A 25711-nucleotide genomic window follows, 5' to 3' on the forward strand; every position below is an offset into this window, starting at 1 on the left:
ATTGGAACTTAATTGTAAGTCTGACCTATTATTGTTGTTAAAAAATACTGTAACACTTTTTAAATGTATATAGAAAATTTATTTTGAAGCATAAATGGGTAGAAACCTGGGACAAAAAAAAAGTTTCGAATGGTTCAGGTATATAGCACAAGTTTCACATGGTAAACATAAACACATAAACAACGATGACTATGTTGGTGCATATGAAAATCCCAAATGATTTGCATGATTTTGCATATGTTACTCTAGACTCATCATTCTGTTAGAAAAGTAACTACACTCTAAATAATAAATAAAGGTTCTTTATTTGAATCAATGGTTCCACGAAGAACCTTTAACATCTATGGAATATTTCCATTCCACAAAAGGTTCTTTATATTTTTTTAAAAGTAGTACACAAGAACAACTGTTCACTGTATAAAAAAAAGAAGAAGAAAAAGGTCGCTGCCGTAAATTAAAGTACAATCAACTTGGATGTTTAAGTCATTGCAACTTAAACGGAGTTGAATCTTGTATAACTTATTTTGATGAGTTAAAACAATGTAAAAACATAACTAATTGATCATATAATCTTTTACAGTAGGGAACCAAAAATGATTATTTTGGAACCTTTATTTTTAATTGTGTATGTGGAAATGAATCCCCAATTCCTTACATAATACTATTATCACATATAAATAGTTTTTTGTCCTACATATACACAAATATACAATAATTCATATGAACATTTCCCTTTGAATCAGTTCCTTCTAGCACTATCTGAAGGGTTAAAAGTCCATGAATGCATGTTCCTGGGATTGCTCAGTCACAACCCCACCACCAGCCAAATGGCTTAGTTTAAAAACCAAGTCCAAAAGCACAGTAACAAAGAGCAACATTACCAAGACCACATAAGAATCTTGTGCACTTTGTTACTTATGCAAAGTATCCTGAATCTTCTTCACGGACGGCCAGTCATGTACTGCTGGTACAGATTATGTGCACTCAGGTACTGTGGCTGGCCCTGGATACTCTGGTGGCTGCGTGGCGGAATTGTGGCTGAGGGATATTGTCAGCAGAAGTATTCATTCGGCTGTCCCTCAATCTTGGCGGTGGACTCCGAGTCTAGGCTGGACCTGGCCGACAGCAGCCTGTTGGACTCCTCTGCATTCAGTCTGGTGAGATATTCCCCCTCCAAGCCTTTGGCCTTGGTACTGGGAGACAGAGTCTCAAACGTCACATACGAGTCTTGAATGTCTTTGGACTTTTTGCCCAGAAACTTCTTGATTTTCCTCTTAAGCGCCCCGCAGCACACGATCACAGTCAGAGGCACAGCTATCACGCAGGCCACCGTGATCACTACTACATTAATGAGCTTTTGGGTTCCATTAGCAGTGGCCGCTGCATCTGTTGAGAAGATTACACACTGCTCCTTTTTGGGGATCAGCCCCTTGACGCACACACAGGCGATGTATTTGGTTTTTGGAACCAGTCCCTCTATGAGGATACGGTTGTTACCTGGACTCACGTTAATTCGGCGCATGTCCCTCTCCCCAAACACGGCGTAGAGGACGCTAAAAGCGGTTGTGTTCTTGGCGGTCGGTGCCCTCCAGTTCAGACACACAGTGTAGTCCGTATCGCCAATCACTTTCACCGAGCGCACGACCCTGTCAGGGTCTTGCTGAAGCGAGGACGTGTTTGCGGCCAGGTTGCTCAGATTGGTCTCCAGGAACCCGTCGGGACTGGCTGTTTGGGTATTTGTCCGACTGTTGGCGGCATTGTCGCTCTCCATACCTGGATACGGGCCTGTGTAGCTCACTGTGGCGCCGAGTGGTAGCACTTTTTTGGGTGTTGGGGAAACATACGTGACAATGTGCTTTTCTTGATAGGCTGCCTTGACTATAGGGTTTGGCTTCTTGGACTTCCCTTTGGTTTTTGGATCCACAGTCAGATTCTCTGCTTTGGGTGCATCGCTTATGATCAAAGAAATGACGGCCTCCGCACTCCCTGCATAATTTGTGGCTTTGCAGATGTATTTTCCTGTGTCACGATAGGACACGGCAGGCACGCTTAAAATAGACCAAACTATTCCCTCCTTTGAATTCTCCAGTTGAACTGTAAATTTGAAGGGGAAAAAGCAGAACACTTGAGTACATTTGCACAAACTAATTAGTATTGTGTAATCACAGTGCAATGTTGTGTCTGCGCCAGCTCTCTATGTAATCACAGTGCATTAGCACCCTTAGCTAATACTGCTTAACCGCACGCAATTGTGCTGACTCACCTGTCCCATTCAGTGGCTTTCCATCTGCCCTTCTCCAGGCCAGCTCAGGGATGGGAACCCCAATGGTTCCGCATCGCAACAAGACATTGTTGCCCACTGCACTCCTCACACGGGCTACGGCGGTGTGGACCCGAGGCCCCTGGCAGCGTCTGAGCTCGGCATCACTAAACAGAACTCCAGAGAGGCTCTCTGGATCAGCGCACCTGAGCCTCGTGTCAATAAAGGCCACTGACAGACTGGGAGACTTCTGGAACTGGACCAGGTCGTATAATCGACAATCGCACAACCATGGGTTGTCATGGAGTCCTGGGGCAGAAGAAATAATCAAGTTGTAAAAACCACTTAAGTTAAAGTGAAGTGTGGCCAAGTATGGTGACCCATACTTGGAATTTGTGCTCTGCATTTAACCCATCCAAGTGCACACACACACAGTAGTGAACACACACACACACTGTGAACACACACCCGGAGGAGTGGGCAGCCATATTGCTGTGGCGCCCAGGGAGCAGTTGGGGGTTCGGTGCCTTGCTCAAGGGTCTCACCTCAGTCGTGGTATTGAGGGTGGAGAAGGGCGCTGGTTATTCACTCCCCCCACCGACAATTCCTGCTGGACCCGAGACTCGGGCCAGCAACCTTCCGGTTACAAGTCTGACTCTCTAACTATTAGGCACGACTGCCCCAGACAACCATTATAATTGTAGACTTTATATATACTGTTTTATACACACACACTGAAAACATTGGTGTAGGATTTACTTCACACAGAAATTGCTAGTAAATTTCACAAATAACTACAAAGAAACGGCAACTCACACATTAAAAATGTGAAATTTTGATGTAGAAAGACTGTAAAAAAAACTATTTTTCAACGTTGTAAATAAAGATCTTAATGTTACAGGAAAAATACCAATTCAGTGTTATATATTGTGATTATTACAGTAGGCTATATATTTAAACATAATTATATATTTAGAAATATTTTACATATTTTAAAATAGAATAACTATTTAAAAATATACACTTATCTTTTTTAAATAGCCTATATAATTTTTTTTTTTAAATATATATAATAACGCCAAAATATAAAATTAAGAAAAGACGACGAAGGAAAAACTTACCAAGAATCATTTTTGAACTTTCTGCTCCCTGGACGGGTTTGACCGTCAACCAATTGTTGAGGACCTCAGATGGCACTGTCAGCAGATTATTACTGGATAGGTCCAGGTAGGTTAAATTTTTCATGTAGAGAGCAGCCTCAGAAGGTACCGAGGACAGCTGGTTGTTGTGTATGTCGAGTAGCCTCAGACTGGGCATGTCCATGAGGGATTCCCACGGAAACGAAGTGAGTGAATTTCCATCTAGCCTCAGTTCCTCTAAACTGTACAAACCACGGAAACTGTCCGCGTTGAGAGAGGATAAAACGTTAAAAGACATCCAAAGGAATTCTAAATTAGAGAGGTAGCTAAAAGCCTCGCTCGGGATCCTCTTGATGGCAGTCTTTTCAATCCGAAGTTTCGAAGTGTCCCCTGGGAACGCGGCGGGCACGAGGGAAATCTCTGGATCGTTGCAAATAACGCTCCTGCAAAACGCATTAGAACAAAGAATAAAGGGATTTTAAAGCATGCGCACGCGAATCTTTAAGCAGCAGCCTTTGGCTGAGTCTGACAACCTCTTGTGATTTTTTTTTAATTAATTAATGAATCGCGTCAAAATGTAGCTACTCATATAAATAACGTGATTGAATGTGTCATCTTTTAAAACTCGAATTAATAATAAAATATAAATAAATACATTTTGCCTGCAAAATACATTATGTGTAAAATATTAGTATTATTGTTTATGTGTAAAATACATGCATGGTGTGGAATGCGCAAAAAACAAAATACACCAGTACACCACATTTCAAGTGGAAACATTTAGGCTATTGCATTCATTCCATAAAGTTTAGGTAATAAAATACACACGAACCTGGCTCTGGAACCATCACTCAGGTTATGATAAAAGCAGCTGCACTGGGAAGGACAGGTGCTCCGAACAAGTGGAAAGCCACCAGATGCCAGTAGGAGACCCAAAAAGACAGTAAGAGACATTTTGCACCTAGTGTCAACAAAACACTAGTAAGAACGTAGTTTTAACGAAGAACCATCCACTTGCAATTATGGAAAAAATAACCAGCATGTCATCGTCCCTCTGCTCCGATCTCCCATAATGATCTGACTGCTACGAGTCCCGCAGATAAAAAGGACAGACGAGGATTAGCGAAAGCATGCGCGTTATTTTCATTTAGATGCATATGCATCCTGGAATCTGATAGGCTGCAAAGAGATACATGATGTTAATTATAGGGAGGAAATCTTTCCGAATTGGCCATGATGTTTAATGCCCATACCCCATATGCAGCTCTCTTTTCAACCATTTAAACGTTGGAATTTGTTGTATTTTACTGATTCACTTCTAGAATGTGCAAGATCTGATGATACTTTAGAAGCTGGTCTGGCTGTACCATGAATTGTTGCATTGAACTTTATATATTTAAAGGAGGCCAGGGACTATTGAAAATAATTCATTTCAACATCTGTATAAAAAACTAGTTCAAAACTAAACAACGCTCAAGCAGAATTTACATCCCCATATATCTTGTGCAAGTGCTTTTGAAAGTAATTTTGATCAATGGGTTTCTATAGGACTACTGAATGAAAATACACAGAATTAGAGTTACATATTACGTCTCCAGCATATTTTTCTCTCAGAGTAAGGACATCGACCTTTGTGCACTGCTATTGTTCAGTGGCGTATCCGACAGGATTTTTTACAAAATATTTTCCTTCATGAAATCCTGTTAGGCCTTGGATCACAGGCAACTTCTTCTTCCTAACAGCCTGTTGCAAGGTTTGTAAAAACAACTATGCTTAAAGGGTTAGTTCACCCAAAAATGAAAATAATGTAATTTATTACTCACCCTCATGCCGTTCCACACCCGTAAGACCTCCGTTCATCTTTGGAACACAAATTAAGATATTTTTGCTGAAATCTGAAGGCTCAGTGAGGCCTGGGAGCAAAGCAATTTACACTCTCAAGATCCATTAATGCATTAAAAACATATTTAAATCAGTCCATGTGAGTATAGTGGTTCAAAATTAATATTATAAAGCGACGATAATATTTTTTGTGCGCCAAAAAAAAACAAAAATAACGACTTAGTGATAACTAATTTCAAAACACTGCTTCATGAAGCTCTGGAGCGTATCGAATCAGCGAGTCGAATCATAATTTGGATCGTGTCAAACTGCTGAAATCACGTGACTTTGGTGCTCCGAATCGCTGAATCAATACACTGATTCGATACGATCCGAAGCTTCATGAAGCAGTGTTTTGAAATCAGTTATCACTATACACTCACCTAAAGGATTATTAGGAACACCATACTAATACTGTGTTTGACCCCCTTTCGCCTTCAGAACTGCCTTAATTCTACGTGGCATTGATTCAACAAGGTGCTGAAAGCATTCTTTAGAAATGTTGGCCCATATTGATAGGATAGCATCTTGCAGTTGATGGAGATTTGTGGGATGCACATCCAGGGCACGAAGCTCCCGTTCCACCACATCCCAAAGATGCTCTATTGGGTTGATATCTGGTGACTGTGGGGGCCATTTTAGTACAGTGAACTCATTGTCATGTTCAAGAAACCAATTTGAAATGATTCAAGCTTTGTGACATGTTGCATTATCCTGCTGGAAGTAGCCATCAGAGGATGGGTACATGGTGGTCATAAAGGGATGGACATGGTCAGAAACAATGCTCAGGGCGGCCGTGGCATTTAAACAATGCCCAATTGGCACTAAGGGGCCTAAAGTGTGCAAAGAAAACATCCCCCACACCATTACACCACCACCAGCAGCCTGCACAGTGGTAACAAGGCATGATGGATCCATGTTCTCATTCTGTTTACGCCAAATTCTGACTCTACCATCTGAATGTCTCAACAGAAATCGAGACTCATCAGACCAGGCAACATTTTTCCAGTCTTCAACTGTCCAATTTTGGTGAACTTGTACAAATTGTAGCCTCTTTTTCCTATTTGTAGTGGAGATGAGTGGTACACGGTGGGGTCTTCTGCTGTTGTTGCCCATCTGCCTCAAGGTTGTGCGTGTTGTGGCTTCACAAATGCTTTGCTGCATACCTCGGTTGTAACGAGTGGTTATTTCAGTCAAAGTTGCTCTTCTATCAGCTTGAATCAGTCGGCCCATTCTCCTCTGACCTCTAGCATCAACAAGGCATTTTCGACCCACAGGACTGCTGCATACTGGATGTTTTGCCCTTTTCACACCATTCTTTGCAAACCCTAGAAATGGTTGTGCGTGAAAATCCCAGTAACTGAGCAGATTGTGAAATACTCAGACCGGCCCATCTGGCACCAACAACCATGCCACGCTCAAAATTGCTTAAATCACCTTTCTTTCCCATTCTGACATTCAGTTTGGAGTTCAGGAGATTGTCTTGACCAGGACCACACCCCTAAATGCATTGAAGCAACTGCCATGTGATTGGTTGATTAGATAATTGCATTAATAAGAAATGAGGGTGCGTAATAAATTACATTAATTTCATTTTTGGGTGAACTAGCCCTTTAATAGACAGAAACAATCCAATGCAAATCAATAAATAAATTACAATTAGGGCTGTCAAAAGATTAATCGCGATTAATCGCATCCAAAATAAAAGTTTGTGTTTACATAATGAAGTTTGTGTTTACATAATGTGTGTGTACTCTGTTAATTATTTATATATAAATACACACACATTCATGTATATATTTAAGAAATATTTGCATGTATATACTGTATATACATTTATATAATCTATAATATATATAAATATAAATGTTTTATATATAAAAATAATATTTTTTTCTTAAATCAGCCCTAAGAAAAATAAAACAGAAACTTAACAGCATAAGCTAAAACACTAAATAAGAAAAGTTAATGAAATAAATAATAATATTGTTTAGAAATCTAGAGTTTTTGGAAGAAGGGCTAAAGGCAAAGGAGTTCAAACTTTCCATGTATTTTGTTGTTTACCTATAAAGCTTCCCTTGGTATAAAAAAGGCATCTCTGGTTTCCTGTAATTTTTGGCCCACATGAGTTATTTTTTCCCAGAAGCCTATTTGTTTATGCTACTGGTTTGTAAATACAACATGGGTTGAACCTTGGCACCAGATCATCTGTTCTGATGAGTGCCAAGTAGTAAATATAAAACGGAATTTCTCAACTGCCATGAGCTTTAAAAACTCTAGTGAAAAGAGTGCAAATGGAACAATTATGATATAAACATAAAAGCCCAACATTTCCCTGCCTAAACCTCACACACCTACTAAGGTCACATTATTCCACTAAAGATCTTTTTGTGAGTTTCACAGTTAGAAAAAATAGTTTCAACTAGAGAATTCAGTAAAAAAACTAAAAGCTGCAGTGAGTAAACCTCCTGAGAATTATGGTCCAGGACTATGCTAATCCCTGCGCTGGAAAATACAAATCTGTCTTTCACAAGTTATTGAATAGAGGACCTGTATGTGAGAAACATATGATCGTAATGTGCGAAAATCACGGCTTAGAAAGGTCTAGTCGTAATGGTCATGTGACTGGTATTTTGAAGACCATTTATCTTTGAAACCATTTTTATAAATCTTTTGATACAAAATGCATAACATTGGTGATCTATGGAATAGGCCTATAATTTGACAAAGGAAAATAACAATTTCAACTTTACAATAAGGTCTCATTTAATGCATTTGTTACCATAAACTATGAGCAATATAGTTTTAAAGTTTTTATTATTAACCTTTGTTAATGTTAATATGTTACGTTAGTTCACAGAAACAACTTGTGAGTTTAATAACGTAGGCCTAGTAAATGTAGAAATTAACATCTGCCAAGCTGAATAAATATTGTAGAAGTATTGTTAATCGTTAGTTCACTAATATTAAATGAAACCTGTTTTTCTAACATGCAGAGTGCAAACTTGAGTGGGACAAATTTACTTTAAAAAAAAAACTTGCTTTTATACTGTCATATTCTTTTCAACATGTAAATGATATTTCGGTTTCACATCATAATCTTGGTTGAATATGGGTTTTGTTTGTGAACTTAATGGTATGATAAGCTTTGAATTAGGATTCCACCATTTCACATATGTTCTGCTCAAATTTTATGTGGAATTACACCGGACGTCATGTGATAAAACACCTATGAATGTAAATTTTCAGAACAAAAGTAGGTTAGTGTATCAGTGTTACTCTGTAACTTGTTTATCATTTGGCTTCCACTCAAGTATGAATAACGCAATCTGGAAACAAAGCGGCTTTTAATAGAGCAGAATTCAGAGGGGTTATTGTCTAAACAAAATATTCCAAATGTTTCTATTTCAGCACGGGACACAGCTTATGATTATGAATGTAGGCCTATAGGACGCACAGGTTTAAACGAGGTCAAATTATTTCTCAGAACTACTACTTTTCTATTTGTGAAGATATTGACATTTTCTCTCTCCCTCTTGTGTCTGAAGTTTTACTCAATATCCATTGATTTTCTCCAAACAGCCAATGTGCTGCATTTGAGAAAAGTCACTGTAAAACAGTTACTCCCATCATCCATTCGCAAACAGTCAAATACACGATGTCTAACAGTGTCTGGAGTACCAGCTCGACGACACCTGTTGTTCATCCAGCGAACAGAACACAATACACTGAATTGGCACAGGCTGAACTGGTTCACATCCACCCCGGTCTTATCATCAGTGCGCTCAAGCGTCCGACACACAAAGGGTTGTTGTGTAACTGAATGAGCGCTTTACTGATGCCTTGTGTAAATACGTATTAGGGGTCAGTGGTAGGAGTTGTTATGTTCATTAAGACATTCTTGCGCGGATTGAGGCAGAGGGAGAGCTTTACATAATTACGTTTATGCTTTTTCACGTGAAATGCTCCTTTAAAAGAAGGCTCCGTTTGAACACACTGAGGCACATCGCGCGCGCGAGCGGATTGTGATTCTGCACACTTTGGTGTCCAAATTGCGTTCAAAATGGTAACGTCGTATCCATTGCCGGAGGGATTCTCCGATCTCGATGTGTTCTCCCTGGGATCTTGTCTGCTCGTGGAGGGTAAGTAGAACATGTTCAGGTTAAAAAAGAGAGGCTCGCATGTAAATCTTACTTTATGGATGTGTAGCCTTGATATGATGCGCTTCACCTGGGAGCGAGAGGTTGCGACATCAATAATGTAGATTTACCTAACTGTCTGAAGACTGCCACTTAATGTATAGCTCATTGCTGTTTCGTAACCGCGCTGTTATGGGGTCTCGAGAAGGCTCCGATTTTTCACACGTTTTTCTGTATCCTCTGAAGGTCTCCTCGGGTTCTTCCTGAATGCTGTCACCGTTGTTGCTTTTCTAAAAATAAGAGAATTACGGACCCCAAGTAATTTTCTCGTGTTCAGTCTGGCCATGGCAGATATGGGTATTTCTATGAACGCCACTATCGCTGCCTTCTCAAGCTTTCTGAGGTGAGCACGCGCACGTTTGTGTGTTGATTATGTTGTTGTTGTTGACGGAACCCCTGGAGGCAATGGTGCGTCACGGAAGCCAGTGTGTAAATACAGATGTGATGTCATTTTTTCGTATTAAATGACTAAAGTGCAGCTGTTAAGTTAGAGGGATAGTTGGGGTGGCAGGACTTTTAAAAAAAATTCTCTGTGGAATGAAATGTCTTTTAATCACATCCCTGCTACAATACATAATCCAGCCTAATATGACTTGCTGGTGTTAGCTGGTCTCCTGGCCTTGTCGGGCTGGCTTTTAGAGGATTTTCAGCTGCCCCCAGGCATGACCACCCAGGTGCATTACCAGCTGAGCACTAGCTCAGACCAGGAAAGCAGGAATTGTCTTTTGGAAAATCCACCTTAAGCTGGTTTCAGGTTGTTCATTAGTTGGTGCAAGCTGGTAGACCATTTTAGACCAGAAACAAACCAGCTACCAGCTGTTTTGAACCAGAAACCAGCTGGATTTCCAAATGTACTGATCCAAACAAAATATTCAAGATAGGAAAGACAGATGTTAAAGTTTAAGAATCTGCCACTGATTAAAATACATTACACATTATTAATCTTTTTTATGTGTGATCTTCTTGAAACTCCAGATACTGGCCTTATGGATCAGATGGATGCCAGACACATGGCTTCCAGGGCTTTATGACTGCTCTTGCCAGCATCCACTTTATTGCAGCCATTGCTTGGGACAGATACCACCAGTACTGCACAAGTGAGTAAAAGGAACAAAGAACCTTAGTAAAAAAAAACAATGAGATGCCTCTCACCATATAGGACCTGCACTTCAACGGGATATTTGACAGTCTTTGTTCTAGTTCAGACCACCCATGTTGCAAAGACCACCTACTGAAGGTACCATTCTTTTCAGAATTTCAGTGAATGGCCATTTTAAATTATTACAGCAGCCTATGTCAACACTGAACATCTCAAGTCCATCATTATTGGGTGGGTTAACATCAAAACATAAAAGCAAAATACTTTTAAACATACCATACCATTAAAGACTTTTAGGCCCTGTTTACATCTGGTATTAAGAAGCATTTTAGTCAATCCGATCAGCAATGGACAATGCTAAATACAGGTGGAAAGGAGTCTAAAATGTTTAGAGCTTGTCCACTTTCGACCACTTCCAGAGGAAGTAAAAAGCGCATTCAACCGGATTGCTTTTGTAGCTCATGCGGTCAAATGCATTCGAACAGCCACAAAACTGCCTTAGAGTCATCAAATAAAACAATTTACACAGCACAATGTTTGATCCCCTTTTTTTCATTAGGGACAAAGCTGCAGTGGAGCAGCTCCATCACCCTGGTTATCTTCATCTGGCTCTTCACTGCCTTCTGGTCCGCCATGCCTCTGATTGGCTGGGGAGAGTATGACTACGAGCCCCTGAGGACCTGCTGCACCCTGGACTACAGCAAGGGTGATAGGTAAGATGCACAGTTAATCAGTATTGACATGTTATAACATGCAACATTGCTCACCACCGCTAATATCAGGTTCAGACCCACATTCTGACCCATATATTTAAATATGCATTCTGACCCATATTTACAAATACAGTATGTAAAAGAAATAGTAGGTTCATGGGGACGTCTCATTTCCTTGTCAATCTGAAATGAGACTTGAAGGCCAATAAATGTAATGTTTACCTGTCCTCAGGAACTACGTGTCTTACTTGATCCCCATGGCCATCTTCAACATGGGCATTCAGGTGTTTGTCGTGCTATCTTCCTATCAGTCCATTGATAGGAAATTCAAGAAGACTGGCCAGGCTAAGGTAAAGTATCCTCTGCATGATATTAGAATTTGGCATGTGAGGCCAAAGGGTGCATGAAAAGAACAGAGTTTACATTTCCCCTCACATTGCATAAGACCATTATTAACGGTGACTGAGTGGGTCAAAGAAACGTTTTGCCTGGGAGCACAAAGGCATCTCTGCAACAGCTACTAAACCCTTTTCCAGGACAGAACTATTATGTAACGCTAAAAAATTGCATGGACACCAATACCAAAGTGATAGCAGAAGAAGGGGATTTCCATTTACAGACAGTTAAGACCAGCACAGAACAGGGTTATTAACATTAAAATTTTTGTTAACTGGAAGCTAAAATAAATAAAATATGAATATTAGATTAAAAAAAAATTTAAATTAAAAATGTTGCCATGACAGCTAACTGAAAAATGTTGAAACACTAAAATTATTAACAGGGAATAAAAAATAAATTAAATCTCAATAGCAATATGTATATAAAAAAAAAACCACTTATAAAATGAAAAGCACATGCCAAAATTAAAAAAAAAATGAGACAACCCCCCCCCCCCCCACTGAAACAGTATATAAATAAATACTAAAATAACATTTGCACAGTATTACATTAATTTAGGCCTACTACTGTATTCTAGTTTTTAAATATAGTATTATAAGTCTTTGTAATTATGTCTTTGTTAAGCCTTCATGCCAAATTTAGCTTATGTCAATCCTAATCAACTCTTTTGTATTTTTTGTGTTCACCTGTACACTGTAAAAAAAATTACGTTGAAAAAACAGCAGTTGTAGTTGCCATAAATTTAGCGTAAAAAATATGGAAGCAACATTTTAGGTTTTACAGATTTAACTTAATTTTAACATTCACATTTAATTTCCTAAACTGATATTAATGTTAATAAAGTACTAATATCTGTTTTATACCTTCGTAATACACTGACAATCACCAAAAACAGGTGATGAGAAAGTGACATGATGAATCAAAGCTCATCGCAAGCAGCTGAGAAAGAGAATACTAATATATAAAAGGTGCACAGTGTTATTCACACAAATTCTAAACGCTATCATAGTAACACATGACACTAAAAAAAAATATATATTTTACTGCAAAATTACATGAAAGGAAAGGCTAGCTCTATTAAAGTTACAACTTATATAGTAAGGAAACTAAGGAGGTTTTTACCATAGCATTTTTACAGTCTTTTACAGTTAAAATCACGATAATTTTTAACAGTGTTGTCACATTTTAAAATGCATTTTTATGTCCAAAAAATGTATGGTGTTGATTCATATTGGTTTTACAGCTTTTAAGACAGCATTAATTCATTATTAAACAAAATTTCTGATTTTACCACCCAAAAAATGTCAGGCGGTGCGACCATATATTCATTTAAAATAATGTACATATACAATATACCTATGAATCATTGTAAAATGCATATCACATGGTAAATTCCCTTTCCCTTTTATATGTATTGCCCTTTTAGTCCAATTCATATAAACGGACACTTTTCTGTGTTCAGAACACAATTTTCCATAAGGAGTTATGTTTTTTTGTTTTTTGTTTATTATTATTTGTATACATTATATAATGGTTTACATTTATATTTCTTAATTCATTTTGCAATTGCAGTGGAAATTGATACTTTTAAACGTAAATTTGCCTGTCGCACCACCTGACATTTTAGGTTTTTGAAACACCACAACTCAAAAAGTCAATTGAATTTCAAAAAAATTAAAAGAGTATCTTATAAAGGAAATATTGTAGATCAATTTGATATGTGACATGTATTTATTAAATTGTATTTTTTAGGAAAATAATGAATTCGGACACAAAAAATACATGTCATGTCATTGACCCACATATGAACAGTAGCATGTTTAATGGTGTATTAGTTACACCGAAGTTAATTAAGGAAAATTCTGTCTTTAATTACTCACCCTCATGTCGTTCCAAACCTGCAAGACCTTCGTTCATCTTCGGAACACAAATTCAGATATTTTTGATGAAATCCGAGAGCTTTCTGACCCCTGCATAGACTGCAAAGTTATTACCACTTTCAAGGCCCAGAAAGATAGTAAAGACATCGTTAAAATAGTCCATGTGACTACAGTGGTCAACCTTAAAGGGGTACTTCAGCGCTGGGAAGATGAATGTGTATTTAAACTGGGTCATTTATGTAGTAGAAATGTGAAATTATTTTTGAATTTGGTGCCTTCTAGACTGAGAAAAGACAGAAAATGTATTTTTGTCTCATGTGGATGGAAGACAACAACTCCCAGAATGCACTTGCTTCGCTACCCTAAGAGGCCACTCCCAAAGCCACGGCTACTGGTTAAATCTCTTGCCCTACGCGGCACTGCCCCCACCGTCGTTTTGATATTCATAGTAATAAAATAATTCCGTTCAGTTTGAGAACAGACACTACAATTAAAAACTGAACGTGTCTTTTCAATAAAGTGTGAGTGAGCCAAACGAAAGTCACGGCACAAACGCAGCAGGAGTCCGATTTCATTCATCAGAATGAAGAGCTGAGCAGAGCTGAGGTAAGCGCGGCAGTCTTTCACGACGCGTGTCCAGTCTGGCGCGTTATCAGATCATGCCTATGGAAGCTTAACTTTCATAGGAATTCATTGAAAAGTTGAAACACTCACTTTGCTCCGCACTGCTCCGTTATTAATGCCCGAGCCGAGCGTCAGCGGCCGTGCGCATTTACATTCTGTGAGTGAGATCCCTCCCCTATGGGCGGGTTGAAAACATGCAGAACTAGCTCCTACTACTGGCTGTAGTCTCTAGCCTCTGGCCAAAAAATCCTCAGATGACGCAAAAACAACAACTTTATTCAACAATTTATTTTCTTCCATGTCAGTCTCCTTACTGTGTTCACGTTGTAAACACAGTGCAGCGATTCCGGGTTCTATGTCAGAGAAGTTCTTGTGTAGAACCCAGAAGCACTACACTGTGTTTACAACTTTGTTTTTTGCGCACAAAAAGTATTCTTGTCACTTCATAAAATGTCTTTTAAAACAATGTCTTTACTAACTTTCTGGGCCTTGAAAGTGGTAATAACTTTTCAGTCTATGGAGGGTCAGAAATCCCTTTATTTGTGTTCCGAAGATGAACGAAGGTCTTACAGGGAGCGACATGAGGGTCAGTAAGTAATGACAGAAATTTCATTTTTGGGTGAACTAACCCTTTAATCTGCAGCATGTGACTAAGAAATCCAACTGAAGACTAAATCTCCTGTTTTGTCTCTATGTGCAGTTCAGCTGTAGCACTCCTCTGAAGACTATGCTGTTTTGCTGGGGCCCCTATGGTATCCTGGCTTTCTATGCTGCTGTGGAGAACGCAACCCTTGTCTCTCCTAAACTGAGAATGGTGAGGAAGTCATTGTTTTAAAGCATATATCTAGACTGTCTTCTAGGGAGCACAAAAGTTAACTGTTTTTATCTATAAAAGTGAATGGGTTCCAATGCAACACTGAAACCCACTGACTTTCATCATATAAAAAAAACTAAATTCTACAATATATTCATCAAAATATGTTCTTTTGTGCTCCTCAGAAGAAAGGACTGGAATGACTATAATGATGGATAACCAGTAAATCTTATAATATTACAAGTGATTTCGACTTAAAATGAATTCAGGTTTTTTATTCTATTCAAAGAATCCTGAAAATGTCACGTTTCTACAAAAATATTAAGCATAACCTGTAACAACTTTTACATTTTAAAATAGATTATTTATAATAAAATATTTGATAATATTGCTGTTTTGATCAAACAAAATCAACCTTGGTGAGCATACAGACAGTAGCATAAACACATGAACTGATAAATAACATTTCTGTTAAACTATTCACAGCATGAATCTGATTTGGATGTGTTCTTACAGATTGCACCCATTTTGGCTAAGACATCACCTACTTTCAACGTCTTTGTTTATGCCCTCGGAAACGAGAACTACAGGGGAGGAATCTGGCAGTTGCTCACTGGTCAAAAGATTGAGACTATTGCTATTGAGAACAAGTCCAAATAAACTAAGCATATGATAATAACAGTTAATGTCCTGGTATAGTTTCTAACAGGTATGACACATGCTTATTGTCTTTGTGTGCTTATGTCATCCTTGCTGTATATTTGTGGACTGTCTGTGGACATGATTGTGAAGTCTGTGTTTGTGGTATAGTTTGGTCTGTTATATTTAATTTGGGAGATTTCAAGATGTAATAAAATGTCTTAACTGATATTTTGACAAAGCACATAAGCTGCTCCAAATGGAAATGTTACGGAAATGGGTCCAATTTTATCTGGATCATTACAAAGCACATGTAAGAAGAGAATTTGTTGCTGTCATTCAATAAGGGTTAAGCTGGAATCATATTCGACAAAATTGAACTGTTCATATTTTTGATGGTATACAGTGAAAGTGCTCTTACACTGTACTTCAAACTGCCTTTTTAAATGTCACACTTAGTGAAAAAAAATGTGTCGACTACTACTACCCCGAAATGTAGTTACTGCTACCTTTAATACTTTCAATTCAGTACTTTTAACATTTCTACAGTATGACAATACAATATGTTCATGTTAACCAAAATGCACAGTTTGGCACACATAGAAAGTAAAGTCTACTTTATTTTCCACATAAGGAAATTACATGCTATGAGATAAGCTTATGAGACATCCAGCTTATGAGACAGAATTAGGCGAGCAACATTTTCTAATCTCAGAGACAACGGTGCTTTTCATGAAAACACATTCCCCAGTGCACAAGATTAGTCAAAAGAAAAAGATTATGCACGAGACTTACTGCAATTGGAAATGTTCTGACTGGTGATCCCCTTTTTCCCTCCTGCATATTCTCTCTCCATTTCAACATGAATCATTCTGGCATCTACAAAAAACATTTTACAAAAATTATTTCATGCCAAATCATTTCTTTATGGGGATATTTTGTACACATTTTGTCAGGCAACATAAAAATGCATTTTACGTAGTATTAAAAATATGTATAGTTTCACTTTTTAAAGTGTGTATACACGCAGTATCAATTACTACATATGTAGACTGAATATCACAAGTCAATAGCATAATAATGACATATTAACAAGTCATTTTGCTACCTAAAGTGTGCAATTGCATACAGTGTGCATATTTTTAGCCAGAAGATTTTCAGACTACAATGTACACAAATACAAATATGGGACACCCATTTTATCTTCTTATTTAACGTCTTTGTAAATATGAAAAAGTATATAATATGCTGACAGAATGAAATACAATTATAGTTATATATTATATTTCAGAAATACCTGAACTGTATCATCAACTATTAAAATATAAGGATGCGAAAGATACAATTTTACCACAATGATTGTGTTAGTGTAACGCTAAATAACAAATAATAGATAAATGTGTAGTGGTTCATGCATCACTTGTCATGCTAGAATCAGACTAGTCTTTAAAAGCGCTTGTGTCCTCTTTAAACTTGACTTCTTCAAGTGCACTTTGAATTACCTGTGAATGATGTGCAAAGTTGTCATGTTCAATGGATGTCTTGTCATTATCAACTGATTTGTATATCTCAGCCAAAAAGCACAACAGTGAAATAAACATTGCTGGCTACATTATTGTGTTGTAATTGAGTTCTCCAGACCAAACTTTAGTAAACGGAGATTAAACAATGGACCCTTTTCACATTTCCGGGGTTCTTGGTAGCGGAAGTCATCATAATGGGTGAACTTTTATAGTGGTAAACGGGAGATGACAACAAATATCATTTTTATATTTCCATGTGCTTCAATATCAAATTTGTGTTTTGTAATTTACTGAATATTAATACATAAAATAAATAAATAAATAAAATAACATATATATTAAAAACTTTACTAGATATGCGATGTTGATAACTGCAGACACGTGGAAACGTGTCATCACAGTCTGTGAAAAGGGTCCATTCTGCAAACTGTGACAATGTTCATTCCCAGAATTCAAAAAGCTATTAAATCGTACATTGGACAGCATCTACATTTTATTTTCACATTTTTATTTAAAAGTAATTTATATTTTCCCCAGATGTTTTACATCTTGACATGGATCAGCTTACACCATTTTTTTCAAGTTGTATTTATTCCATTTACTGTATTTATTTTTTTGTTTTTGTCTTTTTCTTTGAGGTCTTAAATCACAAATAACACTATTGACAAAGCAGATGGCTTTAGCTTCGGCATTTATTGAATTACAGAATGAAAACATATTGCATCCATAAGTATAAACAGTTATTATGAAACCATGTATTTAATACATTTTAATTAATGCTGGGCAATCAATTAATTGTGTTTAATCACATCCAAAATAAAAGTGTGTGTGTGTACGGTGTATAATTATTATGTATATATAAGAAAAATTTGTTATATTTATATATAAAATATTTATATTATATAAATAAGATAAATTATATATATATATATATATATATATATATATATATATATATATATATATATATATATATATATATATATATATATATATATATATATATATATATATATACACACATGCAAATATTTCTTAAATACATGAAGGAGTGTGTATTTATATACATAATAAATATACATATATTATGTAAACACAAACTTTTATTATGGACGCGATAAATCGATTGCCCAGCATTAATTTTAATGATCTTGCATTCAGAAATCCAGACAACAATAACAACTCAAACTAAGAACAAACAAACTAAACACATACTTTATTAATTTTGAACACTTATCTGCATATCACTTGTTATTAAATAGTGGGACAAAATCTTCTATTTTTTTTAATGATTTCAGTGTAAATAATGCTTTTTTTTTAAAAAAGACAAAAACTCAAATTGTCATTCCAGATGTCGTCTGAAAATATGGTGACTTCTATTTAAAAAAAAAAAAAAAAGCATAACATTTTTGGAGGGCAGCCAAGTCACAAACCTCATAGATTAGGAATTTTGAAATACCCCTGGTATTTAGTGGTTTTTTTATAGAGGTAAACCAATGCATAACTCTGGCGTAAGCGTGGAATTTCACTGTCAAGAAAGATTACATTTAGAAGGGTTATAGAAGTGCTTTTTCATACTTGGAATATTTGTACCAAGCAGAAAGGAAAACCTCTTCAAAACAGTCTCAAAATATCAATTCAATTCACATTTATTTGTATAGCGCTTTTCACAATACATATCGTTTCAAAGCAGCTTCACAGAAAATGCATGCGTCTACATTACAATTTAAAGTGATTTGTTATCAGAGGACACTGTGTCCAAGTTATGCATTTCAGAAATGTACATATACAAAGCACACAGTTGGCTAACAATGTAGTATTAATCAATGTAAACACATAAATTAAGGCACAGACAATGGGCTTAGTGAAATAAGAATACATGTTGTTAATAACAATGATTAGGGTATATAGAAAATTGAGCATGGGTGTGTGTCAATCTCTCTCCCATATATCAACATGAACGGTCCACAGCTTCATCAAATCCAAGTGGAGATACTTTCAGAACAAGACAAGTGAAATAAGTCACACATGCAACGTCGCCTTGAGATACAAGCAGTTCTCTCCAATTCTGATTTGTATTCAATTTATGGCATGTAACACATACTGACAGCGAGAGTGTCTGAGCCGCAGCACTGCAATCCAGAGTAATCAGTCACAAGCTTACGATCAGATATCCAAAGGTTCAAGAGCAGGGTGAAAGGTCAAATCGGCTGCCAGAAGCCATGTATTTTTTAGTTGATTAAAGAACATTTGAAGCAGATTATGCAATCATTACGCAAATGTGCATGGGAAGCAGTCTGTCATATCAACTGAATTGTCAGTTCACGCTGGAAGCGTTTTCACAAACAGTGATACTCAATATATCATCAGTTAAAAATGATGAAAGCGAGATCCATTTAGCACTAAATATATTGGGATATTGGGGATTTGTGCCATTGGGTGATCATAAACATTAAATGAAATGTGTGAACAATTAACAGTAGACAAAAATATTCACAAAAAAAATTGGGATTGATTTTTTTTTTTTTTAAGAAATTGTATTTTAAAGGATTATGGACAGTGTAATCTGGATTACTGATGTGTGCGTCATTGCTCTTTAGAGAGCTCTGTGTTCTCAGTCATTTAAAGCACTAAAGTCATTTTTAACAAGTGGAATGAAAAAGGATATATGCATATCGCCTACATGACTTTTGTAGTAACTTGACCTGACCTGGAAAAAAAATACGACTGTCAAAAGCTGGATATTAAGAATGAATTAGCATTTAAATAATCCACTAACAGGGTTATTTTAGTATTATTATAGCATTTATTAATATCTTGAATTCATTTAGTTTTCTATTTTCAGTTTTCATTGATGTTTTTGTAATTTTATTAAGTGTTTTTATCATTTTTAATATTTCTATAGATCTTTAATTTAGTTTTATTTCAGTTTTAGTCATTTTAATACTTCAATGTTGTCTTGTTAACTAACTGTATTAGTTTACGTTTTAATGTAAGATTTATATTTTAGCTTTATTCAGTTACATTTTTAATAATTTTAGTTTACTGTAACAACACTGCCCACTACTTTTTTAGCATGGACAAACAAATCTGAATGAAAAAAGAGAGTGACAATAAAGTCATTATACTAATATCAGTAATACTTTCAGCCACTACAATGTAATAACATTGTAATAAATATATAAATAATGTAATAAAAGCAAATCTTAAAGCAGCCAGCCAGAGGAGGAATAACTATAACTGAGCTGAATTTATTTATCAAACAATTAATTTATATTTTATTAAGAACTAAGTGAAATTGAGCTTTGACTCTGAGGCCTTTGAGAAAATGTATTGGAGACCTTGAGATTCCTAAGCAGAGCTACTCAAATGTTTTTACTCCATGTTTGTATATGTTCATTTAGAAACAGAGAGCTGATGATGTGTAACAAAGTGACTAGCTTGGCTGCAGTCTGAACCAGCCTCCATTAATGAAATTGTATTTTCTCAACAAGGTTAGCTTAATCCTTTTGTTTATGATTCACTCAGGCACATGGATTAAACATTTTTAATCATTTTTCCTTGCATATTTCTATTCGTGTGTAGCATGTTGTTGGTGCTTGGCATGACAAGACAAGACAAGACACGGTTTGATGTCCAAATAGTATTGTCACCTTCTATGTGTATGTAAACAGTTAACAACTTAATCAGAGTATGAACACAAATTAATGTAGCCAACATCAAATAAATGACACTTATTTCTGCCATATTGTTAGCATATTTAAAAAAGAAAAAAAAAGGATCAAATTTGCTCAGAACGTGCCCAGCAGATGAGCAGAAATGTTGAACAAGACTAAAGAAGATGACAGCTTGTAAAAATGTCTTGCTCTAGAATCAGAATGAATCTTTTTTTTTATAATTTAAGGGGGAAGTCATCAGGGACTGTCATCAGAATAAAACAATCAGAGCAAAAACTAAAACTGAAGATAGCCTTCAACTTATTACTAAGCTTTCAAGCCTATAAAATTGGAGTTTAAACATGATTGCTTCAACTTAAACACAGACATCATGAATTAATACTTTTTACCACAGCGGATTACATGGCAAACTTGTTTCTCATGATTTTAGATCAGATCGGAATTGAGTCCAGGCTGGAACAGCAAGAAAATCTTTCATCCTCAGGGAACGAATCCAGTGAGGAAGAGAAGGACGGATTGGGGATATGACGTATGTCCTTCACATCAAGCCAATGCCAAGAATTAAAACCATATTATTTCCAGTGAATGAATAGACTGCAAAGACAGGCAGTGGAGGATTAGCAGTGAAAAAGAGAGCAATAGGAAGTAAGAGAACACATGAAAACAAAAGCTCCCAGGGGGTAACAGACTATTTAAATGCACATTTCGTAGTGCACTACTCGCCACGAATAAATCCACCACATCAAGTGACGCAAAGGATAATTATTATTCTTTGTGTGTGTGGGTTTGTTTACGATGCATTTCCTAGCATTTGAGTAAAAAACATACTTAATAAAAAACATAAATCAGAAGGATTATTTTAAACTGATTTTTATGAGATATTTATATACACACTCACCTAAAAGATTATTAGGAACACCTGTTCAATTTCCATTAATGCAATTTTCTAATCAACCAATCACATGGCAGTTGCTTCAATGCATTTAGGGGTGTGGTCCTGGTCAAGACAATCTCCTGAACTCCAAACTGAATGTCAGAATGGGAAAGAAAGGTGATTTAAGCAATTTTGAGCGTGGCATGGTTGTTGGTGCCAGACGGGCCGGTCTGAGTATTTCACAATCTGCTCAGTTACTGGGATTTTCACGCACAACCATTTCTAGGGTTTGCAAAGAATGGTGTGAAAAGGGAAAAACATCCAGTATGCGGCAGTCCTGTGGGCGAAAATGCCTTGTTGATGCTAGAGGTCAGAGGAGAATGGGCCGACTGATTCAAGCTGATAGAAGAGCAACTTTGACTGAAATAACCACTCGAGGTATGCAGCAAAGCATTGTAAAGCCACAACACGCACAACCTTGAGGCGGATGGGCTACAACAGCAGAAGACCCCACCGGGTCCCACTCATCTCCACTACAAATAGGAAAACGAGGCTACAATTTGCTCACCAAAATTGGACAGTTGAGGACTGGAAAAATGTTGCCTGGTCTGATGAGTCTCGATTTCTGTTGAGACATTCAGATGGTAGAGTCAGAATTTGGCGTTAACAGAATGAGAACATGGATCCATCATGCCTTGTTACCACTGTGCAGGCTGCTGGTGGTGGTGTAATGGTGTGGGGGATGTTTTCTTGGCACACTTTAGGCCCCTTAGTGCCAATTGGGCATCGTTTAAATGCCACGGTCTACCTGAGCATTGTTTCTGACCATGTACATCCCTTTATGACCACCATGTACCCATCCTCTGATGGCTACTTCCAGCAGGATAATGCCCCATGTCACAAAGCTCGAATCATTTCAAATTGGTTTCTTGAACATGACAATGAGTTCACTGTACTAAAATGGCCCCCACAGTCACCAGATCTCAACCCAATAGAGCATCTTTGGGATGTGGTGGAACGGGAGCTTCGTGCCCTAGATGTGCATCCCACAAATCTCCATCAACTGCAAGATGCTATCCTATCAGTATGGGCCAACATTTCTAAAGAATGCTTTCAGCACCTTGTTGAATCGATGCCACGTAGAATTAAGGCAGTTCTGAAGGCGAAAGGGGGTCAACACACAGTATTAGTATGGTGTTCCTAATAATCCTTTAGGGGAGTGTGTGTATATATATATATACACACACCGATCAGGCATAACATTATGACTAATATTTTGTTGCCCTGACCCAAGGAGGCATGGACTCCACTAGACCCCTGAAGGTGTGCTGTGGTATCTGGCACAAATATGTTAGCAGCAGATCCTTTAAGTCCTGTAAATTGCGAGGTGGGGGTCTCCATGGATTGGACTTGTTTGCTCAGCACATCCCACAGATGCTCGATTGGATTGAGATTTGGAGGCCAAGTCAACACCTCAAACTCGTAGTTGTGCTCCTCAAACCATTCCTGAACCATTTTTGTTTTGTGGCAGGGCGCATTATCCTGCTGAAAGAGACCACAGCCACCAGGGAATACTGTTTCCATGAAAGGGTGTACATGGTCTGCAGCAATGCTTAGGTAGGTGGTACGTGTCAAAGTATCATCCACATGGATGACAGGACACAAGGTTTCCCAGCAGAGAACATTACCCAAAGCATCACACTGCCTCCGCTGGCTTACCCTCTTCCCATAGTGCATCCTGGTGCCATGTGTTCCCCGGGTAAGCAATGCACACACACACCCAGCCATCCATGTGATGTAAAAGAAAATGTGATTCATCAGACCAGGCCACCTTCTTCCATTGCTCTGTGGTCCAGTTCTGATGCTCACGTGTCCACTGTTGGAGCTTTCGGCAGTGGACAGTGGTTAGCATGGGCACTCTGACTGATCTGCGGCTATGCAGCCCCATACACAACAAACTGCGATGCAGTGTATTGCGACACCTTTCTATCAGAACCAGCATTAACTTCTTGAGAAATTTGAGCTACAGTAGCTTGTCTGTTTGATCAGACCACACGGGCCAGCCTTCGCTCCCCACGTGCATCAATTAACCTTGGCTGCCCATGGATACTGACCACTGCAGACCGGGAACACCCCACAAGAGCTGCAGTTTTGGAGATGCTCTGACCCAGTCATCTAGCCATCACATTTTGGCCCTTGTTAAACTCGCTCAAAAACGCTTGCCCATTTGTCCTGCTTCTAACACATCAACTTTGAGGACAAAATGTTCACTTGCTGCCTAATATATCCCACCTGCTAACAAGTGCCGTGATGAAGAGAGATCAGTGTTATTCACTTCATAATGTTATGCCTAAACGGTGTATATGCATGTATAATGTATTTATTAAACACTGTTGGCTGTGTTTGCATGTATATGTGCTACTATGGCCATCTTGTGGTAAAGTTAAGTATAGCATTACTTAATTACCTAATTGTTGCTGTGTATGCTGCTTATTCCCCTTTATTTGTCTCATAATGTAAACACACCAATTTTGTTCTTTTAGGGGATATATCTGATGTTACATATCTGAGGTTGTTTCATTCAATTCTCTAACAAGAACAACACTAGGCTATCTCCAACATCTCTTTTGTTATTATTTTGCTATCTGTCTGCAATTTTTAAGTTTTTAAGTTTCTGTTAAAAGCCATCAACCAACTGTGATGAACTAAAAAAACCGCTTCGTCCAGACCAGATTCACTATTTAGCACACTAATCCAAGTTTGATCGGTTGCAGTACATCAAACAAACCACCAGATGTCACGAACACCCAATTATTGTTTTTCACCAGGCAGAAAACTCTAAACTGAGATCGACGGCGGGTGTGCACAGCAGATGGCGTTGCATCACTAAAATCACAGTTCATGTCCTACGTTAACAAGAGCAAACATTACATCCCTGTCAGTCAACTGCAAGGAAAAACAAATCTTTAAAAATGACAATGCTTATTCCTGTCACTGAAACCTTGAAAGCTTCCGGACAAATCTTCACAGTTTACAGCTGAAGCTGATCAATCTTTGCTGTAAAGGATGAGGAGCTGTCCAGCCAGTTGTGGTGCTGAAATCACCGGCATATATATATATATATATATATATATATATATATATATATATATATATATATATATATATATATATATATATATATATATATATATATATATATATATATATATATATATATATATATATATATATATATATATATATATATATATATATATATATATATACTGTAAATAAAATGTTTTTTCCCTTGTAACTATGTAAAAAAAATTGTTTCAGAAATGTTCGTTTTGTGTTTATACACAATGAGGTCCCTAATCATAAAAAGCCTGTGATCATACAAATTAAACCCATTTTAACCTTGCATGTTTAATTCCACGGCAATTATTCCATTTAGGTGTAGGGGGTAGATTACAGATTATGTGCGTAATTTTTCTTTTCAATATTTTCTTTCTCTCTTTCTGTCGAACAGAAATCTAAAAACATATTTGAAATCAAAGGAAATCACGCGGTCGAAGAATACTACAACTTGTCTAAAAAACGAGAGAGAACACAGAGCACTTTATTAGCATATAACTTTCCAAACTCTGTTTACGTAAACAAATAAAAGCGTAGGCGGCGATCAATAACTTCTCTGCGAGCGAGTGAGTTCTTCCTGAGCAACTTAAATAACACTTGAAGGCATCTTCCTCGCAGTCAGCATATCTGCCGAGCTCGGTGACTTAAGGTGTGTGGTCCTAAGCAGTTATAGAAGCTCGCTCAATATTTGGAAGTTATAAAGCAAAGCACAACTTGGCGTTACTGGGTAGAGGCTTGACGTGTTAAATGAGCATAAAAGACCCAGCTGGTCGGGGAACCACTTGAGGGGGTAGCAAACAGTGCGTCACATCCTTGGGAAAAAAAGAAGAGCGATTCCAATGGAATCAACATGTAAGCGCATCTGCATTG

General features: G+C 37.4%; 2 protein-coding genes across 2 annotated transcripts; one reads left to right on the plus strand and one right to left on the minus strand.

Annotated features, from left to right (window-relative positions):
• Window positions 1-61: 61 nt before the first annotated feature.
• Window positions 62-4513, minus strand: lrit1a (leucine-rich repeat, immunoglobulin-like and transmembrane domains 1a). The gene is made up of 4 exons (XM_079843003.1): window positions 4232-4513; window positions 3382-3842; window positions 2264-2569; window positions 62-2094 (listed from the first exon to the last, which is right to left on the minus strand). Exons 1-4 carry the CDS (start codon window positions 4351-4353, stop codon window positions 1052-1054), a joined length of 1932 nt encoding a protein of 643 aa, XP_079699129.1. The 5' UTR covers window positions 4354-4513; the 3' UTR covers window positions 62-1051.
• A 4402-nt stretch (window positions 4514-8915) lies between these two features.
• Window positions 8916-17476, plus strand: rgra (retinal G protein coupled receptor a). The gene is made up of 7 exons (XM_079843004.1): window positions 8916-9422; window positions 9666-9822; window positions 10455-10576; window positions 11138-11291; window positions 11524-11641; window positions 14895-15008; window positions 15525-17476. Exons 1-7 carry the CDS (start codon window positions 9344-9346, stop codon window positions 15666-15668), a joined length of 888 nt encoding a protein of 295 aa, XP_079699130.1. The 5' UTR covers window positions 8916-9343; the 3' UTR covers window positions 15669-17476.
• The last annotated feature ends 8235 nt before the right edge of the window (window positions 17477-25711 follow it).

Source organism: Gobio gobio (assembly GCF_949357685.1).
Source record: "Gobio gobio genome assembly, chromosome: 18".
In the NCBI taxonomy this organism is placed as follows: Eukaryota; Metazoa; Chordata; class Actinopteri; order Cypriniformes; family Gobionidae; genus Gobio; species Gobio gobio.

Excerpts from the sequence above, each read along its gene's own strand:
- lrit1a (XM_079843003.1), bottom strand. The coding sequence starts at position 4,353 with ATGTCTCTTACTGTCTTTTTGGGTCTCCTACTGGCATCTGGTGGCTTT. Across the intron at positions 2,570-3,381 it reads AAGTTCAAAAATGATTCTTG|GACTCCATGACAACCCATGG; the intron begins GTAAGTTTTTCC and ends CTTCTGCCCCAG. Across the intron at positions 2,095-2,263 it reads AAAGCCACTGAATGGGACAG|TTCAACTGGAGAATTCAAAG; the intron begins GTGAGTCAGCAC and ends TCAAATTTACAG.
- rgra (XM_079843004.1), top strand. The coding sequence starts at position 9,344 with ATGGTAACGTCGTATCCATTGCCGGAGGGATTCTCCGATCTCGATGTG. Across the intron at positions 11,292-11,523 it reads GACTACAGCAAGGGTGATAG|GAACTACGTGTCTTACTTGA; the intron begins GTAAGATGCACA and ends ACCTGTCCTCAG. Across the intron at positions 15,009-15,524 it reads TCTCTCCTAAACTGAGAATG|ATTGCACCCATTTTGGCTAA; the intron begins GTGAGGAAGTCA and ends GTGTTCTTACAG.